The 27,156-nt window shown below is 39.3% G+C and overlaps 1 protein-coding gene across 5 annotated transcripts in view; it reads right to left on the bottom strand.

The window, feature by feature from the left end:
• The window catches only part of magi1b (membrane associated guanylate kinase, WW and PDZ domain containing 1b), a 134,349-nt gene that overhangs the window by 47,784 nt on the left and 59,409 nt on the right, over positions 1–27,156 (bottom strand). For all 5 annotated transcript variants that reach the window (XM_086087780.1, XM_086087778.1, XM_086087779.1 and 2 more), the window contains 5 exons: positions 10,359–10,478; positions 8,036–8,275; positions 5,406–5,631; positions 3,281–3,363; positions 2,629–2,664 (listed from right to left, as the gene is read on the bottom strand). In XM_086087780.1, the coding sequence (XP_085943906.1) occupies positions 2,629–2,664; positions 3,281–3,363; positions 5,406–5,631; positions 8,036–8,275; positions 10,359–10,478 (705 nt within the window). The remainder of the gene's footprint in view (positions 1–2,628; positions 2,665–3,280; positions 3,364–5,405; positions 5,632–8,035; positions 8,276–10,358; positions 10,479–27,156) is intronic.

Consider the following 27,156-nt stretch of genomic DNA (forward strand, 5'->3'; position numbering starts at 1 on the left):
TCATGACTGATGACACATCAATCTGCAAAAAGAACAATCTCTGACACTTTTATTTTGTGAAGCTTACCATGCTGGACTTCACAATATTTCAGAGGAAAATAATGGAATGGAATTACAGTCGTATTGAAGTGACTTTAATTTCTCTGGGTTACTTGAAAATGGTGACTGTTATGATTGCGTTTTAGGAAATAAAAATATCCTAATCCTCGCCACTTTTTTGACAAATAGTTTACGGATGTACGGAGTTTGGTTCGTATGTTTTTTGACAAAATTCTTCACATCCATCCATCTGTTTTATCCCTGAAAATTGCTTGCAATACAAAGCCCACAAATAAGGTCAGAAATGCAAGGTTACAGTGATGCGCAGGAGGCGAGCATGGCAAATCAGAATCCAAATGTATTCAAGTGGAACATTAAACAGAATGCTGTTGCGCATCACCCTGTGCAAAATTGTAATCACCCATGTGATTTCACACTGTGCTAGCTCCACTACAGGACGAGTATATGTGTGCGTTGCTCATTCACAATTTGCTCACCCCATGCCTTTGTCCTTCAGTGCACCGCACACCATCTACTAGCCATAACATATTCCAAAGTCAGGGGGGAGTCAGCAGTGATGAATGACATGTTATGGTTGCATCTCATTCTCTTGATACAGTGCTGTGATTGATTTCTCTTGAGAAAACAGGCGCCTCAGGGAAAGAATTTGTGCATGCATGAGCTGCTGACATTCATAAAGTGCCAGACTGCTCATCTTCAGACAGCTGCACCACTAATTGCATTTCTTTGCCCACCTGTATTGGATTGTGCTAATCGATAATTATTGAGTATGCTCGTCCAGTGGGGAGCTGTCTTACAGGAAGGAGGTTCATCTGATCTGATGATTTTAATATGGCTGCTGTTTAAGATGCTTAACAGAAAGAGCTGCTAACAAGGCTCAAGTCTATTGTCAGATTCTCCTGCTTTTTGTATCCACTTTTTGCTACTGTTATTAATGAGCGTGCAGCTGCTGAATGCTTCCGCATCCCAGTAATAATTAAATGTCAAATAATAATGGATTTCAAGTTCTTTGTTATATATATTATGCAGCTTCAAAGGATGATAACAACAAATTGCATTGTCCACGTCCAATTTTTTTTTTAAAGGGCGAGTTAGTGAGGATCATTCTTAACTTCACAGTTGAATGTTTTGTTGTTGTTGTTTTTTAGCTTACGTCTTACTTAAATTCAGAGACGGAAAAAGTATTGACATTCTCTACTTGAGTAAAAGTACAATTACTTGTGTAAAAAACAACTTTGGTAAAAGTACTCACTCAAATAATTACCTACTCAAGTAAAAGTAAAGGCTCTGAAATGTACTTGACAGGTAGAAGTAAAAAGTATTTTTACCGGATATTTCCTCCTATGTCAATTTGAAAGATATTAGCTAATGGAGCTAATGGGTATACATCGGCCAGTTGACTCTCTAACTTACCCTGTGTCGAAATCCACAGTGTTGAGTTGTTCTAATCTAGCCAATTGCACGTCATGTGATAGCTGGTATTAGTATTTTAATCGTTTTCATGCATTTAAAAACAAAAGTAACAACCTTGTTTTGAAAATGTATCAAGTAAAAAGTACAGATGTTAAACAAACGGGTACAAGTAAAAAGTAGTCTAAAAAATAAATACTAAGAACAAAGTACTGGAAAAAACTACAGTAACAAGTATTTGTGCTTCGTTACTTCCCATCTCTGCTAAAATTGTATTATTGTTGTCGTAGGTAGAGTCAAAGCATAACAAACACAGTCAGTGCTGCTATTATAACTAGTCATACCTCACCAAATAGGGTAGTCTCATGTTGAGTGTCTTCAGACACTTCCTATCACAAGTGGATGATAGGCTAGCATGTGCTGGTAGGCTTTAAGAGGAAAACATGTTCCCGTTTGCCTCAAACAAACACCCATTATGAAATGCTAATTATAACTGTCTTTCTCAGATAAGTTTTCATCTTTGATAAATGGCAAGATGGTGTGTTAATGTGTGCGTGTCGGTGTGTGTGTGAACATGACTTGGATATGACACATTGTCTTAAAGGCCATATTTGTAATCGCAAACAATGTTTGTGAAAATCAAAACCCCACAGAGTGGGCTGTTTAATGTCAAGTCTGTGTGGCAAAATGTGAGTGTCAATGTCACTATCATCTGGTTGAGCTACTGCAGGTGATGTTGTTTTCCTAAATTATAGTTTGAGACAGTTTAAAAATGCTAAATGATGACTAAAAATTAAAAGGTAAATACTGATGCTCATCTGTAACTGCATGAAAATAGTGACCAAAATGAACTTGATGGAAATGCACATTTAAGTCTCCATCCAAACTGTGAACCCAAGCAACTAGCTAACAAAAAAACACATTGATGGCTTTATTTGCTATAAATAATATGTATCTATGAACTAATCTAGTAAGTCAACTAATGGGCCGAATAGCACTAATAGATGCACAATTGGTCTATTAGGTCTCTAAGTGACTTCACTGGCCAGTTAATAGTTTTAAAATTCAAAGGATCGTGTATGTGCCTATGACCAAGTGGTGTTGTGAGGAATTTCAACGTGTTGACTGACAGAAGTGAGTGGGGTGAGGGGTACCTACCAAGATCATTGTCCAGCTCCTCTGTATGAACCCCTTCTACTCAGCAGGAGGACATCACATCACCATCACAGGTCCAAGTGAAGAAGATAAGAAGGCAAAGATGTAAAAGTGCATTAGTCAACTGTAATAACAAGATCTTGCCACTAGGTGGCAAGAGTTAATCAAATCCACTACTGTACATTGCCTCTGTGCAAAATAAGAATGCAGGCATGACACAATGCACATGTGGTTTGAGTTGTGATACAAAGGAAAATATGTATTATCATACAAATTATTGCCGGAGGAAGCATACATTCCTGCATACATTACACAGTCTCATGCAAGGCATGTGTGGTGCACATTCAGTCTAAAAATATGTATATGTGAGCTGTTTAGTTTAAGAAAGACAAAATTTGAATTCCTTCCTAAATCTGTGGGACATTTTCCCAAATGAAGAGAAATGCCACCTCGAGACTTTTTTTTTTCCCTTGACAGAAACACATTAAAATTGAAAATGTGTCATTGGCAACTGCTGCTGTGTTACTGGAATGAAGCCCTGCTCTATATTCGGAGCTTTACACTGACTTGAGGACTGAGCAGAGTCCCATAACCAAAACATAACTGATGATGAAAACACAAACACAAGTACATGCACAGACACACAGATTTATACCATCATCTTCACATTCTTCCAGAGGTTTCTGAGGTTTGTCCAGGCACCGAGGGTCTATCCAAGAGGTGGTCTTTGTATTGTGGCTGAAAATAGCACAAAATTAACTCGAGGACAGTACCAGCTGTTTTGTTCTTTTAAGCTATTATAAGGTTATTATCATGGTTTATTTGTGGATATATTTGTGTATAATTAATACTTTAAACTAGGGGTGTCAAAATGAGTGCGCTAATTCTGAGTTAATTTAAAGTTCCTTTAACACCACTAATACATTTTTTACGTGCACTTAATGACCGCCCCTTACTTGGAATTGAAACTGGGGGAATTCCAGGCGCAATGCAGCAGAGCAGACACATCCACGTAAAAATTTAGCAGCAAAAAAAATTATTATAATGTATATATTTGAGGAGACTGGGGTCAAGTTGTATTTTACAATTTAAAAAATGCAGAATTTCACAAGTTACTAAAGGCCTAGATACACCAATCCGACGTCGGGAGTCGGACAGCATTGTGCCGACGGCGCCGTCTGATCAGTGTATAAATTACTGTCTTGAAGACGGAGTAGGAATACATCGGGGGGTCGTTTCCTGCAAATTCGACATGTTGAATTGGCGTCGGGAGCATTTAATCACTGTGATTGGCTGTTAGTTAGCGAATCAGCGCACGGGGCAAGAAGAGACCACGCGGATAAACAGTACTCAACTCAACACAACTTTATGGTTTTTCAGGACAGCACACGTGAATATTAAAGTCCCCCATAAAGAGGATATGATCATATTTTAACATGATTTCAGCAAGAAGATTTGTAAAGTCGTTTAAAAAGTCCTTATTGTATTTTGGAGGTCGGTAAATGACACAGCACAGCACAGTGACAGTTTGGCCAACTTCAAAGAAGGTGGCTTCAAAGCTGTGATCGATGTGGTAAATAGACATTGTTTACATTTATTTTATTTTATTTTTTTAAATAGTCGCTGTTCCTCCACTTCGGCCCGACGTCCTCGGCGCGTCCAAGAAAGCACAGCCAGGCGGTAGTAATTCAATCATAGCGGTGGACTCACCAGCGACAGTCCAGGTCTCCATCAGGCAGAGGAAATCCAAGTTGTTAGAAAGGAAAAACTCCCTCAAAATAAACGTTGTATTTGTCAATGACCACGCATTTAACAGCGCGATCCTTGTGGGAGCAGCAGCAGGGGTGCATGGCCCTTTTATCCGGCGGTCTCGAGGAAGCTCCTTCAGAAGATGGAGGTTGGCACCGCGTCCAAAACGCGGAGGGCAGCACGGCCAAAGCTTTTCGGGTGAACAGACGATCAGTAGCAGCCAGGAGTCGACAGGGTCCAGGATACGCCACAACGGAGTACATCCATGCGTTTAGGAACGAGAAGGGGACGAAGCTTGTTCCAGCGCCCGTTTTTGCTTCACCAGAGCTGGCCGTCGCGTTTACCCCGGCGCCGCTGTCAACACCTTGTATTAGTTGTTTACGTTTTTATATCCCGCCCCCGTAAAGAGGTTCCCAGTTGGCCTTAGGAATAATGACTACCGCCGCAGATGGTACAAAGGGGAATTACTTCTCGCGCATACGCTGAAGGTACGTAATAGTTTGTGTCGGTGCAGTGTGTATTTACGTAATTTTTCTACGCGACGTGACGTCTGAGCTGACGCCACGGGGTAGGCGTCGGTCACATTTAGCAGACATCGGATTGATGTATCTAGGCCTTTAAAGATTAGATAGCTCTTAATATGAAAAGAAAAACACACTGAGGTGTCTTCAATGTCTTGCACATGCATTTATGCCATCTAGTGGTAGAAAAATTACCTGAACACAAATCAATATCACATTAGTATTAACCGCAGGGTCGAATGCAAATAAAAATGTAGCTGCTTATAGTCTAGAAATTACTGTATTATATCATATGAAAAATATTTACGGTAATTGTACATTTTATTGTACATTAACAGATTTTAAAAAATGCATGTAATCGTGAGTTAAAACTATTGAAGTCATGCGATTAATTATGATTGAAAATTGTAATCGCCTGACACCCCTATTTTATACATCTTTATACTTTGTTGTATGCAGTTTGTGTCAAATGTAGCCCTGTTTTGCTTTTGCATGTAAAAGTGTCCTTACTCTATAAAATAGACCTCTCCATTCTCCGTGTAGGCCATCTCCCAGTTGTCAGGCAGAGGTCCCTGAGGGTCCTCCGGGGGAGGATGGCTCAGGTTAGGGTGAGTCTGCTGAGTGCTCTCCGTGGTGGCCGGTGGTAAGGGGGTCGTCCCAAGGTAGGATGGGTCTCTCTGACGAGGGGTGAAGGGTCTCACCGAGCGATGACTCTCGTCAAATTCACTTGATTCTCCTGGTAGAGTCAAGAAACACAATACATTCCATTTCCACAGCCATATAAATGTCCTCTGTTTTTAGAATTTCTAACGCTGCAAATCAAAACAACTTGCTGACTCAAGTTTGTGCTCTTAGCAGACAACAGCTTGCTACGGCCATTCACTTAAATTAAGACGGCTGAGTGGGCAGTTCACACAAAGTAGCAGGGCCCATGGAGTGCTATCACCTTGCTTCCTGTTATCTCGTTCTCACACTTGACTGGCACCTTCGCAGCTCACACAGGCACAGACGGCAAATAAACAACTTTTGATGCCACCTCCAGAGAACACATTGAAAAAACAGCTTACGGCTGGGTCATCTTTTTGACGGAGCCCATTTGACCTACTAACACATTAGATTAAATAGTAGAACTATCCACAACAAGCTATTTCAACAAAACAGAAGTGATGTCAGCATTGTGCACATAGGACAATGAATTGGCCTTTTAATTCAAGCAATAATTTATTTGTCCGACGGTCGGGGAAAGCTACAAGAAGAATAAAAAAAAAGCGCAATGGCTAATAAAAGTAATAGGATATCAAGTAGTCTGGAACTTATCATTTGAAGTAAACCACCAAGTAGTGATGATTTTAAATGTTGAGGCTGGTCAGTCATTCACTCTCTGCTGCTTGCAGCCAGATGGCAGTATTTCATATTTTTGGGTGGCTGGATAAAGACAGACTTAGCCAAACCCAGATAAATCTTTCTTACTCACCAATCAAAGAAGCTCTTTAAGTGCTGTTCCTTGAGTTCCTTGATTTTTTTTAGGTTATCCTCCCTCGTTCCCTCTGTGCGTCTCTGTAGTCACATTCTTTTCACACGTGCCTTCCCAACCACTCCCTCTTTCGCTTTCATTTCCTGCTCGCCTCCCACTTTACGCATCACCACTCAAAACCTCCTGCTGATTATTCCTTCCAAACGGAGCAGCTTGAAGATAAATCCCATTCTAGAATTACAGTCTACATTAAATAGACAACATTTTGTCAGGTTGCTGCTTTTTTCCCCCCTAAGTTTGTGCACTCACAAGATTATTTTTTTTAATTAAAGCCACCAGTGCCATCTCAGGCTTGTGAGAGATCAAGTGTGTATATAGTGAATATGAAAGCTGTTTGGATGAGAGGGAATTTGAAATTAGTAGTTTTGTAGTAAGAACCCAATTGTGCAGGTCTTGAAGTAAATGGCATTGGTATATAACAGTGGGTTGATTGGCCAAATACAAGACTGACCCTTGCCACCTGATACAAACTCATACGCAGAACCTGAATCCTGCTTTTATATTCTTAGGTTTATATAATTTTTTACAATTTCAGTCCAAACATCTTTAATATTTTCTTTCCAATGTTTTGACGTCAACCGGATAATTACAAGCCAATAGCGTGACGTCATCGGTAGGCGACCCCGATACAATCTGGCAGCCCGATCACATCTGCATTGACACCGGTGTCAACTTGCGTGACCTGCGCTATGTAGCACAGTGAAAGGATAGCGCGATGCCGAAAGCAAAGCGGTCCAAAGTTTGGCTTCATTTTTCACCGAAGAAGGATGACTTTGGGAGTGCAACATTCAGCAGGTGTAGTAAAACGTTTGCATGCAAGGGACGTAATGCCACAAATTTAACAAAACACTTGGCAACTCATGGAATCCGTATAACAGCTGAGCAGTGCGCGGTGTTGACAAATTACGTTTCTAAAATCCAAGCACTTCAGCAGCGGCAGCAGCGGCAGCAGCAGTTGGACTCAGACAAATAAAACAAAGTCCCACTCGCAGCCCTGCCACTACCAGTATATTTGAAATGGCAGATGACATTGATGACACTGACAGCAGCCTTTACCCTTCTTTGGGTATTTAATGCCAACCGCAAATTTTTGTTAACTTTGGTTAGCAAACTTGCTAGCAAACACCGTTGCCATTCAACAGCATGTGTGTATACTTCCACTTGGTGCTCTGTGTGAAATCTTGTATGTAAAATGTTCACAGGGACACTAACAGAAAGGTTAGCTAAATATTGTTATTATTTCTGGCTTTCAAGTTACCACAGTGACTCATTTTACCGTTATTTATAATATTATGTTCAATATAACCCTGCAAATAAAAGGCTATTGTTTTTGACAAGAAAATTAGCAATTTTCTGTTTTCTAGATACGGATTTGAGAACCGTTTAAGCACCGGAACCAATTGAATAGTACCAAGAAGGCACCAGTATCGAATAAAACCAAACAATACCCAACCCTAGTGTTTGTGTGAGCCTTGCTTTTGTCCAGAAACACTTTGAAAAGGTACAAAACTAGCTTGATAGCATTTTATGTACAACTTCCAAGGCTAAACACAGATAATTATTGACAGAGGCTGATTTTAACATTTGACCTTGCTTGCCGACATACCTGTATAGCTACTGTTCATGTCAGGGAGGTCCTCGTCGTCCTCCTGCGGCAGTTCTCCAGGCACTATTCCAGCATTGTGCATGTCATTGTAGGACTTGGTGCGTCGGGGCGTGGAGTCTTGCGAGCCTGGCAGGCTACCGCTGAGCCCGTCTGGCCGTGGGGCATCACCGCCGCTGCTATTGGTAATCACTTTCCCACCGGGGGGCTGCACTGGTGGCTTGGGTGTCCCATAATAGTTTCCTAGGCAACCAAGGAGGGGGAGGCACAGAGCGGGATTTTTTTTTAAAGAGAAAAATAAGGGTATTTTAGTAGGAGGGCAAAAGGGGAGGGCTCAACATTTGTGTTTGCCTGTGCATGTGTGTGTGTGTGTTGGGGGATTTGCCAAAGCCTTTGTATGCAAATAGAGAGTTTGGAGTTTGTCTGAGGGAATGTGACTTGATTTATTTTAGAGGATTATGTGAAAGAAATGGCCATCAATTTCAAGAAAATAATTTCTGTTATTGTTTTAGCTCACCTGCTCCCAAGCTTTTTAAGCCACATCCCCCTCAATTAGGGATGGATGGGTACCAATACCAGGTATCGGTATCGGGCCAAAACCCTTTTTTGAATATATCGATACTCGTGACAGCTGCCGATAATGCTATTGGATGCCCTCTTGTGCCATTTTAAGATCAGGAACTAAAAATTAGTTGAATAATAGAAAATTGTCATTAATTTCATGCAACTTTTAAGAAAAGTGCTATATTGGGAAATATAAGTCCTTTAAAACTGTTATTGTTTAAGGTGGGAAATAATATGTATCAAATATTCTAATGCTATTGGTACTTGCCGGTGACTATTCAAGAGTGGCATCAGTCTGAAAAAAGGGAGTATCAAACATCCCAATCCTCAATCCCTTGGAACCATAACAATAAATAACCACAAGAGGGATGCTTGGCTGCCTGAGCGCATACAGACATAAAGCTGCCATTTTTAACCAGGAGTCCGTGGCCATCTCACAGTGATTTCAAGTATTCACCGGAGGTGGGCGCGTCAATGAACTTTGAGTGTCCGTCATTTGTCAATCTTCACCCTTTCCTCATCCTAATTGACTGAATGTCCTGGTCAATTTGAGCACCACATCCACACACTCACTTAAGGAACCACACAGCTTTAATCATAGCTCAACTTTGATTTACAAAGCTTCAAGCCTTCAACATTCACTCAGTCCGTTTGACATTGTTTATGCTAAGCTGGCTACACACAAAGACCATTGACCGTTTTTTGTCACGATTTTGCCGCTTCCCGGTCAAGCTCCTATGATGTCACACTATTGATGAAAATAAGGCAGCAATCATAACTCCCCCACCTACACTCTCTGATGTAGAAACGCTAGCCAGATCATCGTTACCGCTGCAAACCTCGCCATCAAAGTGAAATGAAGTGCTTGATAGGACTGCTATCTCTGGAAAAGGTATACAGAAGGGGTGTAACGGTTCACCCTGCACGGGAGACCTTGAGAGACTCAGTACGCTGGTCTCGCTCAAAACTTCCGGTTGCCAGTCAACTTCCTGGCAATACCAAAAAAAATCCATCCAGTCATCCAAAAGCAATGAAATAGTACAAACAGAGCGCCGTAGCGATAGCTTTTAGCCCAACTATGGTTAGGATTAGTGCTAGTTTGCTATTATACTAATCGCTACTGAAAACTGCTGCGCCTTACTAAAATTGAGATAAAGAGTTGCGCCTATAAATCCCTGAGACATTAACTGAACTGGAACTGTGGAACTGAGCAGTTTTTCAAAAGCCTCTCTAAGTCCACTGCTGTGTGTGTGTGTGTGTGTGTGTGTGTGTGTGTGTGTGTGTGTGTGTGTGTGTGTGTGTGTGTGTGTGTGTGTGTGTATGTGTGTGTGTGTGTGTGTGTGTGTGTGTGTGTGTGTGTGTGTGTGTGTGTGTGTGTGTGTGTGTGTGTGTGTGTGTGTGTGCGCCATCTCAAAAGTATTTGACAGACAGGAGAGGCAAAAAGTAATGTGAATGAAAGTTAGTAACATATGTAAACAAATGCGCAAGCAAATATATGAAAAAAACACTATTGTGTCCATTTCTCATCAAATGCTAACACATCAACATTTTTTTCTTTGTGTTTTGTTTTTTTAGGCAAACATGTTGCCGCATAACTGCAACCTGGTTTGGAGTGCAGATATTGCAATGAACTTGCGTATTCGTTAGCCGAGTGTATGCACCGAACCTTTACGTCCGAACCAAGACAGTTCAGGACGAATACATAAACCGTTACACCCCTAGCATACAGTATACCAATTCAAATGACTGACTTTAAATTTACCTTCATATGTTCCAATTTCCAACAGGGTTCCGCTCTTCTCTAACTCCAGGAAGTCCGGAACTGAAAGAAATTTGTAGTCCACACCAGGGACTTCTCCTTCACGAGGGGGTCGGGTTGTACCTAACATTCAGAGAGAGGAGAAAGTAAGCAAAACAACAACAACAACAAAACTAGAGCCACTATTAGACTTTGGTTGGAACGTGTCCTACAGCAGTGTTTCCCAACTTATATTGAGCCATGTTTGTGCACATGTTTTTTCATGACAAGAATCTCATGGCACGCCACCTAACAAAAAAAGTCAACAAAAGACTGAGTACTGAAACAATAAAGCGATCATTTCAATTTACTTTCAAATTGACTCATTCAAAATTAAATCTGGGGTATTTCATTCATTGAATACAAAGCTAATAAAGTCGCAGGAATCCCTGACATTCGGCTGTATGAATGGCAACAGGTGGACACATTTAACGTTCCGCTAACTACTGGTAGAGCATTAAATTTTTCTAGCCATCACTACACTTTGCTGACATAAATAGAGGAACAGCATTTATTAACTCATTCACTCTGAGCAACCCCCTTCGCTCACGGCTGTTTTACTGGATTTTGACTGATTTTGCAAGGCCCACAGAATATTGTCTTCTATTGCTATAAAAACATGCAACCTACCAAAAGAAAAATTACAGTCTCTTCTTTCATCAGGAAAAAAATATTAATATTTCTATCTGTTTTCGTTTTGCAGCAATTAGCATTATTAGAATATTGCTAAGTTGTCATCATTATGCTCTATTGCTCTAGCATTAAAAAAATAAAAATGTATAAATACCTCTTTGGGAGCATGGTCATATTTAAAATAGAACGTATTTATACGTTTTGGAGAGCAATTGAGTTAATAAATAATCATTTTCGGACAAATTAAATGAAATTGGATAATTTCCTCCTCTTTCACGGAAGAATTAGGGCGTCATCACACACTGCTTGGGAATGACTGTATTGCAGTACAGTTCATGAATGTTGCACAATGTCTGTTTACGTTATTCTTTTACGCTGGCTCAGAAAGCTTAATATCAATGTAACACTCCCATGAAGGTGCTACATTTGTCATGTGTGAGGAAATTTGGCATGTAAATAGTGTGACCTGGCACTTGCCTTTAACAACTGCTGATAGCTGCCCAGCGAGTGGTGTCAATGGTAAACATGTTTTGCCGTTATGCCCCTTTAGAAAACAACACAAACCACACTAGTGGTGATCCCAGTGCCCTCTTTAAATGCCATGCAGCTCTTTTCCAAATTTGTTTCACAAATGCGTTTGTCCTCTTAGTTCTATTTCTGTCAACTGGTAATAAATAGAATTAGTAATGCCCCAAACTCTGATTAAGCCGCGTAATCTCACAATCACTCAGTTACAAGTGTGTTGGTAATAAACCGGTAAAAATAGATGTGTGGGGACTTTGGGACATCCTCCCACTGCAGCCATGTTCAGTGACACAAGTGATTAATTACAGATGTGTAAACGCGAACTCTAGATTACATGCAGCACACGTGAAGGCTTGCTGAATCTTTCACATGCAGCAATTTCCCCTCACCCCTTTGTCACAATTACAGATTCCCTTTTATATGTTTGCTTCAAGCTCTAATTTGTTAACGCCGATATTAGGCCTTTTCAGAATAATAATAATGGGTAGAAGTTTTGCCTGTTAAATGCTGTGATAATCTTACTTTCTTATGAAACAGTAAATGCCGTTCAATAGGTATGGGCAGGACTAATGGATGTGTATAGCTGACAGAATGTTATTCTGTGTGAATTACATCATTTATTAAACACAATGGGCCTCATTTACTAACGTGCATTCGCACCAATTTGTGCACGAAATGTGTGATTCATCAATATCTTCATACTACAAGAAATTTAGAACATCCACACACCATGTGTGCACACAGATAACACACCAGCTTCTAAAAAAAAAAAACATTTAAAAAAAGATTTAAAAAAAACATTTGACCCTAATATACATAATGTATTGCTTGCTTAGTGTGAATTATTAGTGTTAAAATTCTATTTCTAATGCGATGACATGTTTTGACAAGTGAAAAAGGCATCTCTGGTTCATCATTTCATAGCAAAAAAAATGATACATAGGATTAAAGGGCATCATGCATATATCATGTTTTGCCAGTAACTTCACATATGATGCACTCCATACATTTAGGCAAATAGTGGAGGTATAATTACTTTTAATCTAACTACATGAATAAGAAAAAAACATGTTCCCTCACGTCACATGCACCCCCTATTTGAGAAGGGTTGATTTAAAGGTCTAAATCTAAAGCTAAATTCATCAGTTCATGTTATTGTACTTGAAAATTCCTCTCTGTTGTAAAGTTAAAGAAATACTTAAAGGACAAACCCTTGTAAAACAATCAAATGTTCTGCCTGTAATTCATATGTGTTGTATGCGTTAGTTTAGTCATTGCATATTTCTAAAAAATACCCGTTTAATCGGTTATCAGAAATGTTTTCTGCCAGGTATCAGAATTTGCATCAACCGATGGACTTGCCAACTTTTCCGATTCACATAGGAGACTTTAACCCTTCAATTTCCAATCTATCTCCTGTGTGGTTCCTGATCAATCGTTTCTCCCGCGAAGATCACAATTTTAGAGTGAAGTAAACAGTTGACATTGTGGGGAATATTTGACACAGTATTTGGCAACCCTGGCCTGCTTGCACGGTAAGAGGCCAGTTAAGAGACTCTCGCTGGAGTTGATGATCATCAAGAAGTCTTGATTCTACCCAAAATCCATCCAAAACTCAACCGGAAAAGCAGTTGGAGGCTGTAGGTAAGGGAACTGACACGCCGTTATACTGGTTCATAAATGGCAGAAGTGGAAAGGAAAGGACCATCAAAAATGTCACAGTTCCGCGCAGTTTATATGTTCAAAGGGAGTAGGAAGAAGTACAAGACTACAACTCAAAGAAAACTAAACAGGAAGTGGAAATGTGACCAGTATTTCAACTGGGATATAAAAAAAAGTGGAAGCTTGGCTTAAACCCAGGAGGTTGGACACTGTCATCTCTATAGACTTAATTAATTCAATGCCCCCCACAAAGGCTCCTTTGACCAAGCCGTTAAATAGAGTGTAGCGGAGAGACAGGTGATAGCGTGAGATGCGCCCTGATATGTCCAAAAATAAAAGTCTTCATGAAAGGTAAATTCCTGAAGAGAGAAGAATTTGAAAAGCAAAAGCCTTTATGTAGTAGTTTTAGGCCTCACCTCAGAACAATGTAAACCCGGTAACAATGGAAAGACACGGCAAAGAGCAGGCACAGAATTCGTGACAGTCTGTTTAAGTGAAACAAACTAACATGAAGTACTCTGTAGCAGAAGCAATGTTAGAGCCTTTTGCTGTGAACAAAACAGCATGACGCGTTAATGGTGATGTTGTAAAATATCGGTGTAAAACAAGTTCAAGTGTCTTTCCTCCAGTCCACCTACAGCAAATGACAAGATACCATCCAAGTGTGTTTACAACCTCCATACATACTTTTCTATTTTTCGGCTTAATTTTACAGCAAATAAAACAGTCTGTTGCTCTTTTTTACAGGATCGTTAGAAAAGGTGAAATTGTGTCCATTCACAACAGACTTGCTTGTAACTTTGCAACTTGAACATCATCGCCAACATGGGTGGGTGGCGTTAAAAAGCATTTGCATTTCAAAAAGTGGATCAGAGAATCCAGTGGTGAGAAATTAGAGGTCAAGCTGTGGCACACATGGAGTTCTGAACCACCAATGCTTTAACAAAATACAACCAACATGCACAAAATCTTACCATTTATATGTATGATGCAGTGCACTTAACTAGTGCAAACAACAACCTAGACTACAACAACCATTCATTTCTGGGTAATTATTGTAAAAATAATAACCATAATCATTTTGAAATCATGGTTAATGAACCCAATTATTAACTGATTTTTGTCATTGGATTAATTAACCTGTACCGTTTCTGTTTTGAACCGTAACAAAGAAAGCAATGCTACTAAATCAAATTTATCAGTTCTCAAAAGTTACATTTAAAAAGTCAGCACTGTATTTTGTAAAAAACAAATCATGCTGATTGGATCAGGCATGTGATTTGACCAAAGTGAAATTATCTGAAAATTTAGCCGGGGGTCTGGGGGCCGCAGTACTTTCAATGCACTCAGATGACAAAGAAATAGACAAAACAACAGCATAAATTTCCAATGTATATTGAACTATCCCATATAAAATTGCAGTTTTAGTCAACTCAAAATCAGTCACATTCAAAAATTATTTATGTCATAAATAATGTTTTTCTATTTTTTGCTCATTAAAACATTCAACATATTTACAGGAATATACAAGTGTTCATTCTTGAGCACAATCCATTCACATGACACAAACACTACTTCCTCCTAGACTTCATTGCTTTGGAATGGGTCTTTCTAGCCTGCTTCTGTGCAGCTTTGATGGTTCTTCTTGAGGCAGCCTTGCTCATTTGAGTGTCCTGTTTCACAGCAAGTTCTGTTCGTTTTGCAGACAATATAGCTGCTTCTGCATCCTTCTCCTCCCTGTACCTTTTGGAGGATGTCCTCAGATTTAGGCACAGTTTGGACTGCACAGGATCCATCAGAATGTCTTTCCTGCCAAAATGGCTGACAGAGGTGGTCTTTCTTGCTCTTAGGGCATATTTCACAGTCTGAATAGAACTGTATGTGGCTATGTCCATTCTGCATGCTCTGGGGTTCAGGACATCACCCATGACACTGAAAGCCCCCTCTACTTGAGGCCCATGGAAGCAACTCATGAGAGCCTTCACCATCTTGGCCAAGGTTGGGTATCTTCCAACAGCAAAGACTTGAGCCCACCAACGATCCAGTGCAATTGCCTTCCCCTCTGAGTCCAAAGGTGTTGGCAACTCACTGTCCAACTGGTATTCTCTCACCTCGAGATCATAGTTCCCCAGCTCTGACTCATCAAGGACATTGGTGACCAACGATGACAGCTTCTTCAGTAGGACTTTCAAGAGCTTTGAAACCTCTCCCGCCATAGTCAATGGTATCACGGCACCAAATGCAAAGCGCTTTCCCGGCACGATCGATCTTCCGAATGAAGTCACTGAACAAATTCGTCACAGTCTTCTTTCCAACATTTGTCGATATATCCTTCTCTAACCAGTCCCAGCGAAACTTGTTTTTTACGAGTTTGTCAATTTCCTTAAGCATCTTTGCGTTCGATCACGGACATCTTTCTTTAAACACTCGGCAAAAACGTGTGTGAAATGAACAACGGCATACTCTTATACCTTTATAACAAGCGCGTTTATTGGTCAACAAACAATGGCATACTCTATGCCTTTATAACAAGCGCGTTTATTGGTCTACAAACAATGGCATACTCCTATGCCTTTATAACAAGCGCTCTTATTGGTCAACACGGAGACTTCCGCCAATCGCAAGATCGGTTTCATTTCAGTTGCGGAAACACTAAAACGGAATGCTGTAGAGAGACGAAATCAGATTTTTTTTTTTTTTGGGGGGGGGGGGGGAGATAAAAAAAAGCGGAATTCCGCGAATTAGCGGAAAAATCACATGCCTGTTGGATATTTATACACGGAAAATAGTTTAGGTTTCTATTTTGTGGAAAATACTTATTTTATGCTTGCATGCTATTTGTATTTCCTATATCTACTAGTGCTGCTAAAATTATGCAAATGTCCCCATTGTGGGACTAATAAACATGATCTTATATTAGAAAAAATTTATTATATTACTGTAATATATTTTTAATCTTAGAAGCCCCGCTCAGATGTATGTGGTGACGTACTAATTTATTTCCTGTCCTGTGCAGCTGTTTTGTATTTTCTTTGTATATTCTCTTCAGACATGTATTATTTTTGCCTATTTTGCTGTTCAAGGTTGGTTAGTCTCCACTATAATGCAGTTCCAGTCAGACGTACGTGACAAGTGTATTGTATCACCCAAGCATGTCAACATGTGTGTTAGCTTAGCAATTACCACAACTTCTCAGTCTTTCTCTAACTTATTGCCCGCCATCTCTTTATAAATTCCAAAAGTGTAGCTTATGACATTGGACACCAACTTTCGCCCCCACGGCTCAGCATGTGATTAGCTACGTTAGTTAGGCGTAATGAGTTAGCAGCCAGTGATTTCTAAAACAAAATAGGGATGATACGTAACATTTGGTAGCTTTGAAACTAACTGAAGTGCTCATAACCACACCATTCATTAATTGTTTTTCTTCGATAATGTTTTTTTTCTGATCAGGAGAGCCAAAATCAAAATCATGCTTAAATTTCAATTAATTGTCCACCCCTACTATACTGACTTTAGGTAAGAGGTGGGCTATAGCATGGATCTTTCCCCGCCAATCTTAGGTACCATAATGTCATATATCCATGGGCAAATTCAAGTCTTTAGTTAACCTCCTCTGCTGTACAATACAGTTCACTTGTCTAAAAAGTCATACAAGCAGAAAACATGCATAGTATTCTATGTTCTCCTACCTTTTATGATTCCATGCATACAAATATGAAAGATTTAGATGCATGACTCAAAGGCTTGATCCCCAAGAGAAAAAACATACATGATGCATACATGAGAAGAGTGAGACAGAGAGATATGAGAAGCTGAACACGAAAAAACACGAGTTGCTGTAGTAATTTTGAAGAATGACATATGAAACCCAGTGAACATAATCTCCCTCTGTCCTCATGCACCTTAAGATACACTACATGAAGAAAGCTTTTATGGTGCAGTCTATCATTTTTAGAAAAAACACGTGTCTAAATTCTAACCATATTATAGCAAAGCCATCAAATCATTGTATCCCATTTAAACCAAAATTTGAAAACAAATAAATCAAAAAATAATGCCCTGAATCCAGCTGCATGTCCCAATATTTGTGTTTCCAGTACAAGTTGGACCAGAAAATAAATAATGTACAATGCTTTCTGTTATAAATATAAAGTTAATTTGGTGTTCCAAGCATAACAAGGGGAGGATCTTAACTAGACCCACTAACCCCTAAGGTGAAAATTCTCGTGATGTAACTCTTACATTACTCAACTCATTCTTTCATACATACATCTTCAATCTGGTAGGTTGGAAGCATCTACTGTATCTACATGATGTTAAGCTTGTGAACTCGCTGACCTCTGACATAAGTACAATTAAACTCCTCTGACTTAATGCATGAAGATAAGGATACCGTTGGAACAATTTGAAGCAATTCATTTCTACTTTGAATATTGATTGTGCTCACTACACAACTGTAACTGTTAACTACCTTGTAGAATTAAACAAATGTGGTGGTGATGCACATACTGTAATAATATCCTCATTTAGTTGTGGCACAAAAGTACAGTACAGTACACTTATACTTTTGGCAAATGTAGATTTGAACTCTTCGACCAGAAGTCAGAGCAGGATGGTATCCATGAAAATTAAACAATTCTGGAATGTACCGGTAGTAGTCAGGAAAAAATGTACTTCTGTTGAGACTTGGAAGTTCCTGTTCATGAGACGTTTCAATTATGACTTGTGTCTTACAATAACCAGAGAACCATTAGGCATTTCATGGTTGTATATTCTACATAGATTTATATTGCCTGCGACTTTAACGCTTCAATATATACATTTATTACGGTACTTAATACTTATGGTCAGTTCAGGGAGCAAATAAAAATTGCATTTCAAATTAGTATGAGGGAGACATACATGTCCATGCAACATTTGTCTCTTTCTTTGACCTTGGTCGTTGTCATGACTGTACAGTAGTTAAAAGTTATCTTTTCATAACTTGAGGTCAATTGACTGAGTCAGTACCGCAAAATACACTACAAACACAGAAACAACTAGATTCCTATTTGGCAGTGAATTATATTAATGGTTTGCCTATATGTTGCATGATGATGCTTATGGTTTGTGGGACTTGACTCGAACAAGTCTTGTTTATTAAAATTCTCCCAAAAACCTACTAGTCGTAAACAAAGACCATCAGTGCTTCCTTCTTCAAGCACTGTGTGTGCTGGCAGACAAATCCAAGCATCTCATCTATATTTAACGGATTGTGGACTATTTTAGGGGAGCGTATGGCTTTCTACTGTAGATGTGTGACAGAAGTAAAATTCCTTCCACTTGTAAAGGCACAGAATGACTTGACAGTCTTGGAATTATCTGGGTGACTAAACTACTCATCTTTTTGAGGAAAACAAACTTCTTGATCAAATTAGTTAGGTAAAGTATATACCAAAAATAAAATAAAATAAAATGGGAGATTACGGTAGTTCAAACATAATTTCATGCATTCATACAACCAGAACCCAAATTCTTAAAAGTGGAAACAATAATCTTTTTTTTCTTTTCTTTTTTAAGTAAGGGGAAAAAAAGTTTATTTACAGGTAATTAAGTCACCTCTGTGCCTACAGGCATGGCATTGCAATTTAGCACTGACCCACATTTAATCTTATCCTGAAGGACGATGTTGGGCATGACTCCTTGGATGTTGGATTCATGGCTGGGTGCTGGGAAGTTTTTCCTGATAATCTTATTAGATCCTGCTCGAAAATGTAAGCCAGCTTCTCTCCCAACAACGAGGTCTTCTTTCATTTCAAAACATGTGAGGGAACCCGACTCGTACACCTTCCGAAAATTAGTTCCAGGCCTCTTTCTCTTTTTGCGAACTCCAAAACAGCCACAAGGCAACAGAGAAGAAAGACTAAACATGTCCATATGTCGGCAATCCAAAGAAAATAGAGACCCAGGTCAGTGTTTCCAAACATTCTTGAATTTGATGACGATGGGGAGCAGGAAAAAAGGAAGGCCACATTTAAGTCGATTTCCTTTTACATCCAACTGATCAGATGAAAAAACATGTTGCAACATCTTGGTGTGAATTGACTCAACATACTCAACAGGAAACTTGGGTATAACTTTAGTCTGTTTACTGAACAAACTTGGAGGAGGACCTCACTATAAGCCTAAGGCGCCCAAGACTAATGAGTATTAATGGCCGAATGGTGCCTGCACCCAAAGTAGACTGTCAGTTCAGCATACAAACACATTTGAAGGTGATAACATGGTGAAGTTGACTACAGTTACCTTGAAAGACTACAGCAAACTCAGCATTTCAAGGTTATTTAAGCATTTCAGGAAAAAACATATTGGACAACTTGGAGATTAAAATTTTGAGTAGAAATTAGAAATCTCTACTATTGCTTAGCGCAGTCAATGCATTAGTAGCAGCAATTCTGTAAAACCTTTGGTTGATGGTTCAGCTTTGTTTGAGTATGCACTTTTATCTCTTAATTTGGTTTTTATTTGGTCTTCTTTTTTTGTAGTTAAGTGATAGAACCAATGTTTTTTTCAGGGTCGATATAGATACCGATTATTAGTAGTCAAGGAGGCCTATAACCGATATTTCAAGCAGATATTCATTTGAAGTAAAAGAGAAAATATTAGCGTAAAAAAAAAAATTACCTTTGTTGAAATGGCGTTAAGCATGTTTGTCAAAACAACTTTTCAAATGTTCAACACACTCATGTTTTTCTTTTAATTTTAATTATATAAAGAAGAGACAGCTTTGTTTAAAAATGTTTTTTTTAAATTGCAGGGAGCTTACCGGGTCATTACCATGTGTTAAACTAAATTAAAAACTAAGCAAGTAAATAGCTCCCTAAAAATGTCTACTGTAAATAAAGTTTTCCAAAATGTCTGCATTATTTCTTAAATTTAACAATAAATAAAGTGTCGAGCATTCCCAGTGTCAGCATCATCTTTCATAAAGTTGTGCTTGGTCTGTCCTTGCCGGGGGTCGACAGCTCCCCTCTTTGGTGGAGGTTTTCATGCATGCCAGATCCACCACACCAGCATCTATCGAAATTCAAACACAATCTGCTTCCTCCTCTGGTCGTTGAATCGGTGGAGGCTGATGTCTGTGGATCTCACTTTGCTTCATCTATCCTTCCTTCCTTTCCTCAGTCCTCTTGAGGTCTCCCTAATTTGTTGGAATTTGGGGTTGGTGAAAGACTCTGGTTGGTAACCCGGTGGGTAGTAGGTGATGTCTGGTCGGTGCTGGATTTCACTTTCCTTTCTTTTCTTTGATCCTTCCTCGGGTCTCCTGACAACCTCACGACTCTAGCTGGATTCTGAAGTATTCGGTTTAGGTGAACGGTATGGGATTCTTAATAGGTTTTAGGTGAACTAATTAGTACACACTCACGCACATACAAAATAAAAAAATAAATAAAAAGAGAGCAATGATAATGACATGTCAAATCGGTAAAATTACCGAATGAACAATACTGAGCTCTTAAAAAAAAAAAAAATCTTTCATCAAGTTAAGTGAAAATTTTAATAATTACATAAATGAAATGTTCCCTGTATCTCACTGAGCGACAAATGCATGCAAATTGTGCGAATGTAGCTAATTTGGGATTTTCATCAAGGTTCACACAAAGCAGGTAGTTATTGGTTATCAGTAGAACTATTTTAAATAAGAAATAAGAAATAATTTCATATCGTGCATCACTGTTAGTGAGATTTCAGACAAATCACTCCCCATAGATTTTGGACTATGAGACAAAGTGACGCCAGACTCCCAGTTGGGATTTTGCCGACTACAACCGCACATTTGAGTAAGCCCGGTTTCTTGAAGTGATCACTAGGAACAGCAACTGTCAGGCTGTCGGCATTAGTGTGCAGAATCATTTACGTCAATTAAAATGCTTTTGAAAAGTAATCCGATGGCTCTCGCTGTTAGCCACTGCTAAACACTGGCAACAGGGGCCGTGCAATACAAGGTTAGCGTAATTAAGTCTTTTTGTAGCACCTTTAATTGGCGATAGAACATGATTTCAGGATGAAATTGTGTTGTTGACATCGGTCACAATAGTTTGTCAATGGGTCAAGTAAGCTGCTATGCCAGGACACGTTGCCAGGAACAACTTCAAAATATTATTTGGTAAGGTCTGGTTTTGAAGTTGGCCTTCTCACCACATTGGCGACTTGTTGCCAGATACTGTGAAATTTGCAAGTCTCCCGCGTGAATCGGGCAAGTTGGCAAGTTTTAAAGAGGGCCTTGATCAAACTGTTGCCACAAAGTCGGAAATACTGAATCGTGCAAAGTGCATGGTGTCTTGATAAACTGAAGAATTAAGATTTACAGGGAAGAAAGGAGTGTAATTCAACACCTGAAAATGAAGTGTGGTGATCGTTGGTTGGTAAGGATTGGTCAGAGACTTTAACCATGTGTGCTGAAAGTTTAAGTACATCACAAAAAATTTAAATGGAGTATCATTTATTAAGAGTTTACATGAGGTCTGATGAGTACCAAACAACAACCTTGTGTGCTCATTTGAGAAACACATCAAAATTGTTATGTGCACCCCTGTATAGAATCCGATAGTAGAAGTCACTAAAATTAAAAATAGTTCATGTTTATTTACAATTTCCTGACACTGATTGTCATTTTTTTTAACGCTTAAATTTAGAATACATTAAAACAAAACAATATGGTATTATCAGCATACTCTGCAGTCTTGCAACTAAAACATACACACTATTAAATTCTACTTAATCCAGATCATCCTAAAATAGTGTGATACCAAAAACGCAATCACCATGCACCAAATCCTCTTGATTGACACCATCATCACAGGAGGGACACATTAGCAAGTAGCTCATCTGTAAGGGCATGCTGGCTTTGGGGCAGAAACGTCACGGTTCAATTCCCACTGCAGACGAAAAATTTAAAATATGGCAACTAGTTTTTGGAGAGATTCTAGCCTGTTACCTGACTTCTGTTCGAGTGTCCTTAAGCAAGGCACTGTCACCCCTCCTCCCACCTCCATCTCAAGAAGTGCAGCATTGTTTGCATGCAATGCCCCCTTTCACTCGTACATCTCTTCTTTCATGTCTGCGTGTGTGCGTAGCAAAATATAACAAACAGCAGAGGAATTGAATGGATTTTGCCCTTTAGGATGTTAGGTTGACATAAGAGCAGCACAAATGAATGAGATGAATACAAGATGGATGTCAAAGATGGAGGCTTGAATGATATGGCCCTTTTCAAATAGTGTGATGTCGAAGGGCACTGCTTATTCCTGGTGTAGCGGGAGGTGTTTCAAATATTTTGGTTACACAAAACTGCGCAGGTTTCATACAGTGTTTCGACCTGCGTCTGTAGATATTTAAACAAACATTTCTGTTTCCGACATTTAGAAAACACATACTGTATCCAGTATGCATTATAGAATGTTAGTTGATTTGTAACTCAATGACATGTATGAGAGAAGAACTGCACAAACCGGATTTGGATGATCCAATTAACATTAGATACTAAAACATTTTAACATAAGGAAGACCAACGAGTCCGTCTCGCTCTAAAAACACACACACCAGTCCAAACAATGAGTCATGTAGGAGGGGCCTTAATGCTTTATATTTTCATTTACATGTTCGCCAGTTTTGGTGTCAAATTCTCTAGATTCTTAAAACCAAACTTTATATACCAGTCGATGTACCACCAAATGATGTATCCATAACAATGTACAACAAAAACAGACTTGTTTTTACCGGATTAAAACTATTCTTAAAGTAGAAGAGCTGTCTACAATGTAAAGTAATAAGTCGCCACCAAGGCTGGTAAAAATGAGGGGGGGGGGGGGGGGTCACAATAATCAGAGTTTTCTATTTGCATCTCCATATTGACAATTAGCAGGCCACTTTTGTGGTTCACGAACGATGACAAACATGGAAGATTTTACTGGTTCCATACTGACTCAAATTGGTTTGTTTTAATAATAATTTCTGTATCAGCACGTTTATCCAGATACTGAACAACATTTGAGTTTTTCAGGAACTCATACACCATTACACAACTTTTTTTGGGGTGAAAATTGTTTTTGTAATTTTTGTATCCTGCTAACTGTATGTGTCCTAGAATTTCCTGCCTTTAAAGGGTTCATTCTAAAAAAAATAAAGCTAATGTTGGTGTAAGATGTTTGCACCGTACTGTACAACCCAACCTAAATAAGAAAAAAAAACCGCAATGATTCAAAAGTAGGACATCATAAATGCGGTTTGCAATGATTCAGTATCATAATTGTTCTATAAATAGATGCCTCTATTCTTATTCAGCTTGTGTGTAGGCATACAGGTCATTCAGGACATGACTTGTTTGAAAGCATGCAATTTAAGCAGTTTGTGATATGGATGGCAGTGCTCATAAATTTGCATGGAATATCTAACATAATTGATAATGTGTACATAAATAAAAGTTATATAAAGCTCTGGCTTGAGTCAACATTTTAAGGAACAACAGTTTTACTCCCAGGCTTTTTGACTCAGTGACATACTTTTTCTTAAATAAGTTGAATTTACATACAAAATGACTATTTCAACCAGATAACTAGATATACCCTCTTGTGAATTGGGCCACTCAGTGTACCTGTGGTAGTCAGAAGGAAAAATATATATGGTTTAGCAAGAAAAATTTGACATATTTTGGTTACAACTGGTTGTATTAAAGCAAGCTTTTAATAACTCATGGGACCTATCATTTTGAGACGCCATGGCAACTAATGCGCACAGACATATTTGCTGCTTCTTGGTCTGCAGGAGGTGCAGCCGTGATATAGAGTCGTTGATAGGCAAATAAGGATCGCTATTGTGGATTGCAGTGCCTGATCGCACAGGATTCTGGTCGATCAAAAAGCTATCTTGGCGGAATGCAAAGCGTATGGATGTCTCTATAACAAGCCAAAAAACAAGGATAAGCAGTAATTGGCTGTCACAAACAAAACACAGAATAAGTTGTTCCAGATACAAGTCACATATCTCTCACACGTCTCACGTGACGTGCCATGACGTATGTGTGATCACTTGACAAATAAAAACAGTTTATCAGCCTCCTTTGTCTTTGATACTTCATTGCTTGCCTCACGCTGTCACGTGTCAAGAGAGTTTGGCCACTTGCACGCCGAAGAGGACACAAAAATACACACGTTAGTTTAGCGCAAGCTAGCAGCTTGAATGACTAGCGGATGGATTTGTTGGATGGATGGTTGGAAGGTGGCTGTTAGTATGAAACAGTATTCGCGGATTACAGCGCCTAAGCGCTTTATAAGACAATTAATATATATGACAAGTGACAATATGATAACAACGATCTGGCGCATCACTCAATAGCAACTGGCGGATAAACTGAAAGCCCAGTCAATGACGTGACATCACGTCCGATCCAAACATATCAGATACAAACTATATATTAGTCAAATTTCCTTAAATCGATTCGATTTCGATTCACAAGAGGTCAGTTTGATTCGATTTCGTTTTTTGTTTGTTTTTTTTCCTTAAAAAGATTTTGAATTGGCATAATAGAAAATACTTTTAAATTCATGTGAACAGTAACTTTCAAAAAAACAGTAAGATAAAAAAAAAAAAAAATCTGGCTTTATTTATTTATGGGGGGGAAAAAAAGATATCAAAATAATCGATTTAGGGTTTTGTGAATAGAGATCACGCACAAAAAGGAAAATCGATTCGGTATCGATTATTCGATTTTTTAAAACCCAGCCGTAGTTGCGGGCGCGACTTTTGGGCAAATTGGGCAAGACTAGACACAAAGATGAAATATTAAATTATACAATATTGCTCCACTGACCCAATCAATACCTCGAAACGGGCCGCCGGGGTACACTTTAACTTTACAAGCACATACGCTTGGTAGGAAAATCAGCGGCAATAGATTCTCTTGACGTGATTCTTGCCTCAAAAGTGCTCGTGCTTTCGTCTTTTACTGATGGATGAGCAGGTTTTTCCTCAAGCCACCAACTTATTTCAACTGATATGTACCATTTAATCTCAGTGTAGTGATTAAATGAATAGATGATAACTGATTTTAGAGCTCTCAAATACATCCACAGGGACGAAAGGTAAATGTTTCTAATAATAACGTGATGTTAATAAAAAAATATATATTACTGTTCAGATGTGTGTGACAAGTGGATTATGCATGCAAAATGAACCTATAAAAGTATTCTCTGTAACACAACCCAGGTGCAGTTTATCATAATTTTGGATTAAGGTAGCATTAGTCTACAGAGATTTTTTTTTTTGGGGGGGGGGAGATCAAACATTCAGAAGTGATGCTTTATATATTCCACCATAAGTAGGTGAGCGAATTTGTGTCACAGCCTTGAGACAAATCCTTCTACAGGGTGTCTAACACTGTGTAAAGCAAAATACTTCATAATTCTACACTACATTAGAAATGTCTGATTTCCATTTTGTGACAATAAAATGTGATTTTAAACTGTACATGTGTGGCTGGGTGTTTATCAAAGGCAGTTATAAATATGTATTCATTCATATCATTATAGGAGATGAGAGAAAATTCTGAAAGACTGCCAACTGTTGTGCACGAGCAATTCTCTAAATAACCATAATAAATATGCTCTACTGATAAGATAGCCAGGCTTTTTTTTTCACATTTTCCAGGAGAATATTGGGGCATGATACACAAACGTACACACAAACACACAAACAGTATATACAAGGGGAAGGCCAGCAGACTGTGGTCATTTTTCTAAGCCAAAACAGATCTATCCACCATCTTGGCCACAGCTAGTCTGGCAGTTCTTTTGGTTGCTGTTTTTTCCCCCCTCGTGTTACACATGCACGCACATACCCAGGGTGACGAGCTGACTGGGGTTTGTTTGCTCGGCAGGGGGATGCAGCCATCTGTCCCAATAAAGGGTTAATCCATGCAAAATTACAGGCCGCAGAATCTAACATTTTCCAGTCTCCACATGGCCTTGCTTGTTTTACTTGGGGTCGGAGAGTGGGGGGTACAAACCATCACCATCAAATCTTACAGCTGCCACACCTGAATTACGCAGCCCTCAAGAGAACTTCCCTTCATGGTGGTTGTGGAGAATTAAATATCAAAGCCTGGATTTTTTTAACATTGGTGCAGACACCTTTCATTTAGGACGGAGTGTTTTGAGTCGGGGGAGGTTGTTTTCACTGCTCCGGCTGACTGAAACAGGCTCGCAATGGTGAGACCATGCAGTCACACACGACCACCAATTGGGGATCAACATAGGCCTTACTCTGGACTATTTTCCCCCATTTTCCTCTTCCCGGACAATGCTTGGTTTTCCACAGCTGGAAAAGGGTGAATATGGGCCTAGTCTAAGACCAGGGAAAGAGAAAAGGTTACGAAATTAGAGAAACAAAAAACCTGAGGGGCCAGTAGTGCAGAGTAAAGCTAAATCAGCCAGAAAGCTGCCTGGAAATGCCCCCCGCCCCACCCCCCCTTCGTCAACATGCACACATGGCCTTTTGTCTTGTGATTGCACCCGGTAAAAAGCACCGTGGGCTAGCGAATACCTACAGCAACATGGAAATGGAAAAGAAAGGCTCTAAAATGATCCATTTAGAGGGGCGGGGAGGGAGTGGGGATGGATGGATGGATGGAGACAGGGAGGGGGAGGTCATGCAGGCAAAAGACAGATTGAGGGGAAAAAGGACTAAGAAAGAATAAAAAGAAAAGCGGAGAATGAAGGAGAGGAAAGACTCCAGACAGACAAACATACAGATGCTATAACCGCCTCCAACAATACAAACCATGTCAACACAGCCGTCAGAGCTGGACTGTTTCAACACAAACATATGTAATGTGGGAAGTGACACTTTCTTCTCAGGCATCTACCTGTGAGACATGCAAAAATGGACAATACCTGAGGGAGCG

Source organism: Leptonotus elevatus, chromosome 10 (genome assembly GCF_054856555.1).
Source record: "Leptonotus elevatus isolate MCC_2025b chromosome 10, RoL_Lele_1.0, whole genome shotgun sequence".
Lineage (NCBI taxonomy): Eukaryota > Metazoa > Chordata > Actinopteri > Syngnathiformes > Syngnathidae > Leptonotus > Leptonotus elevatus.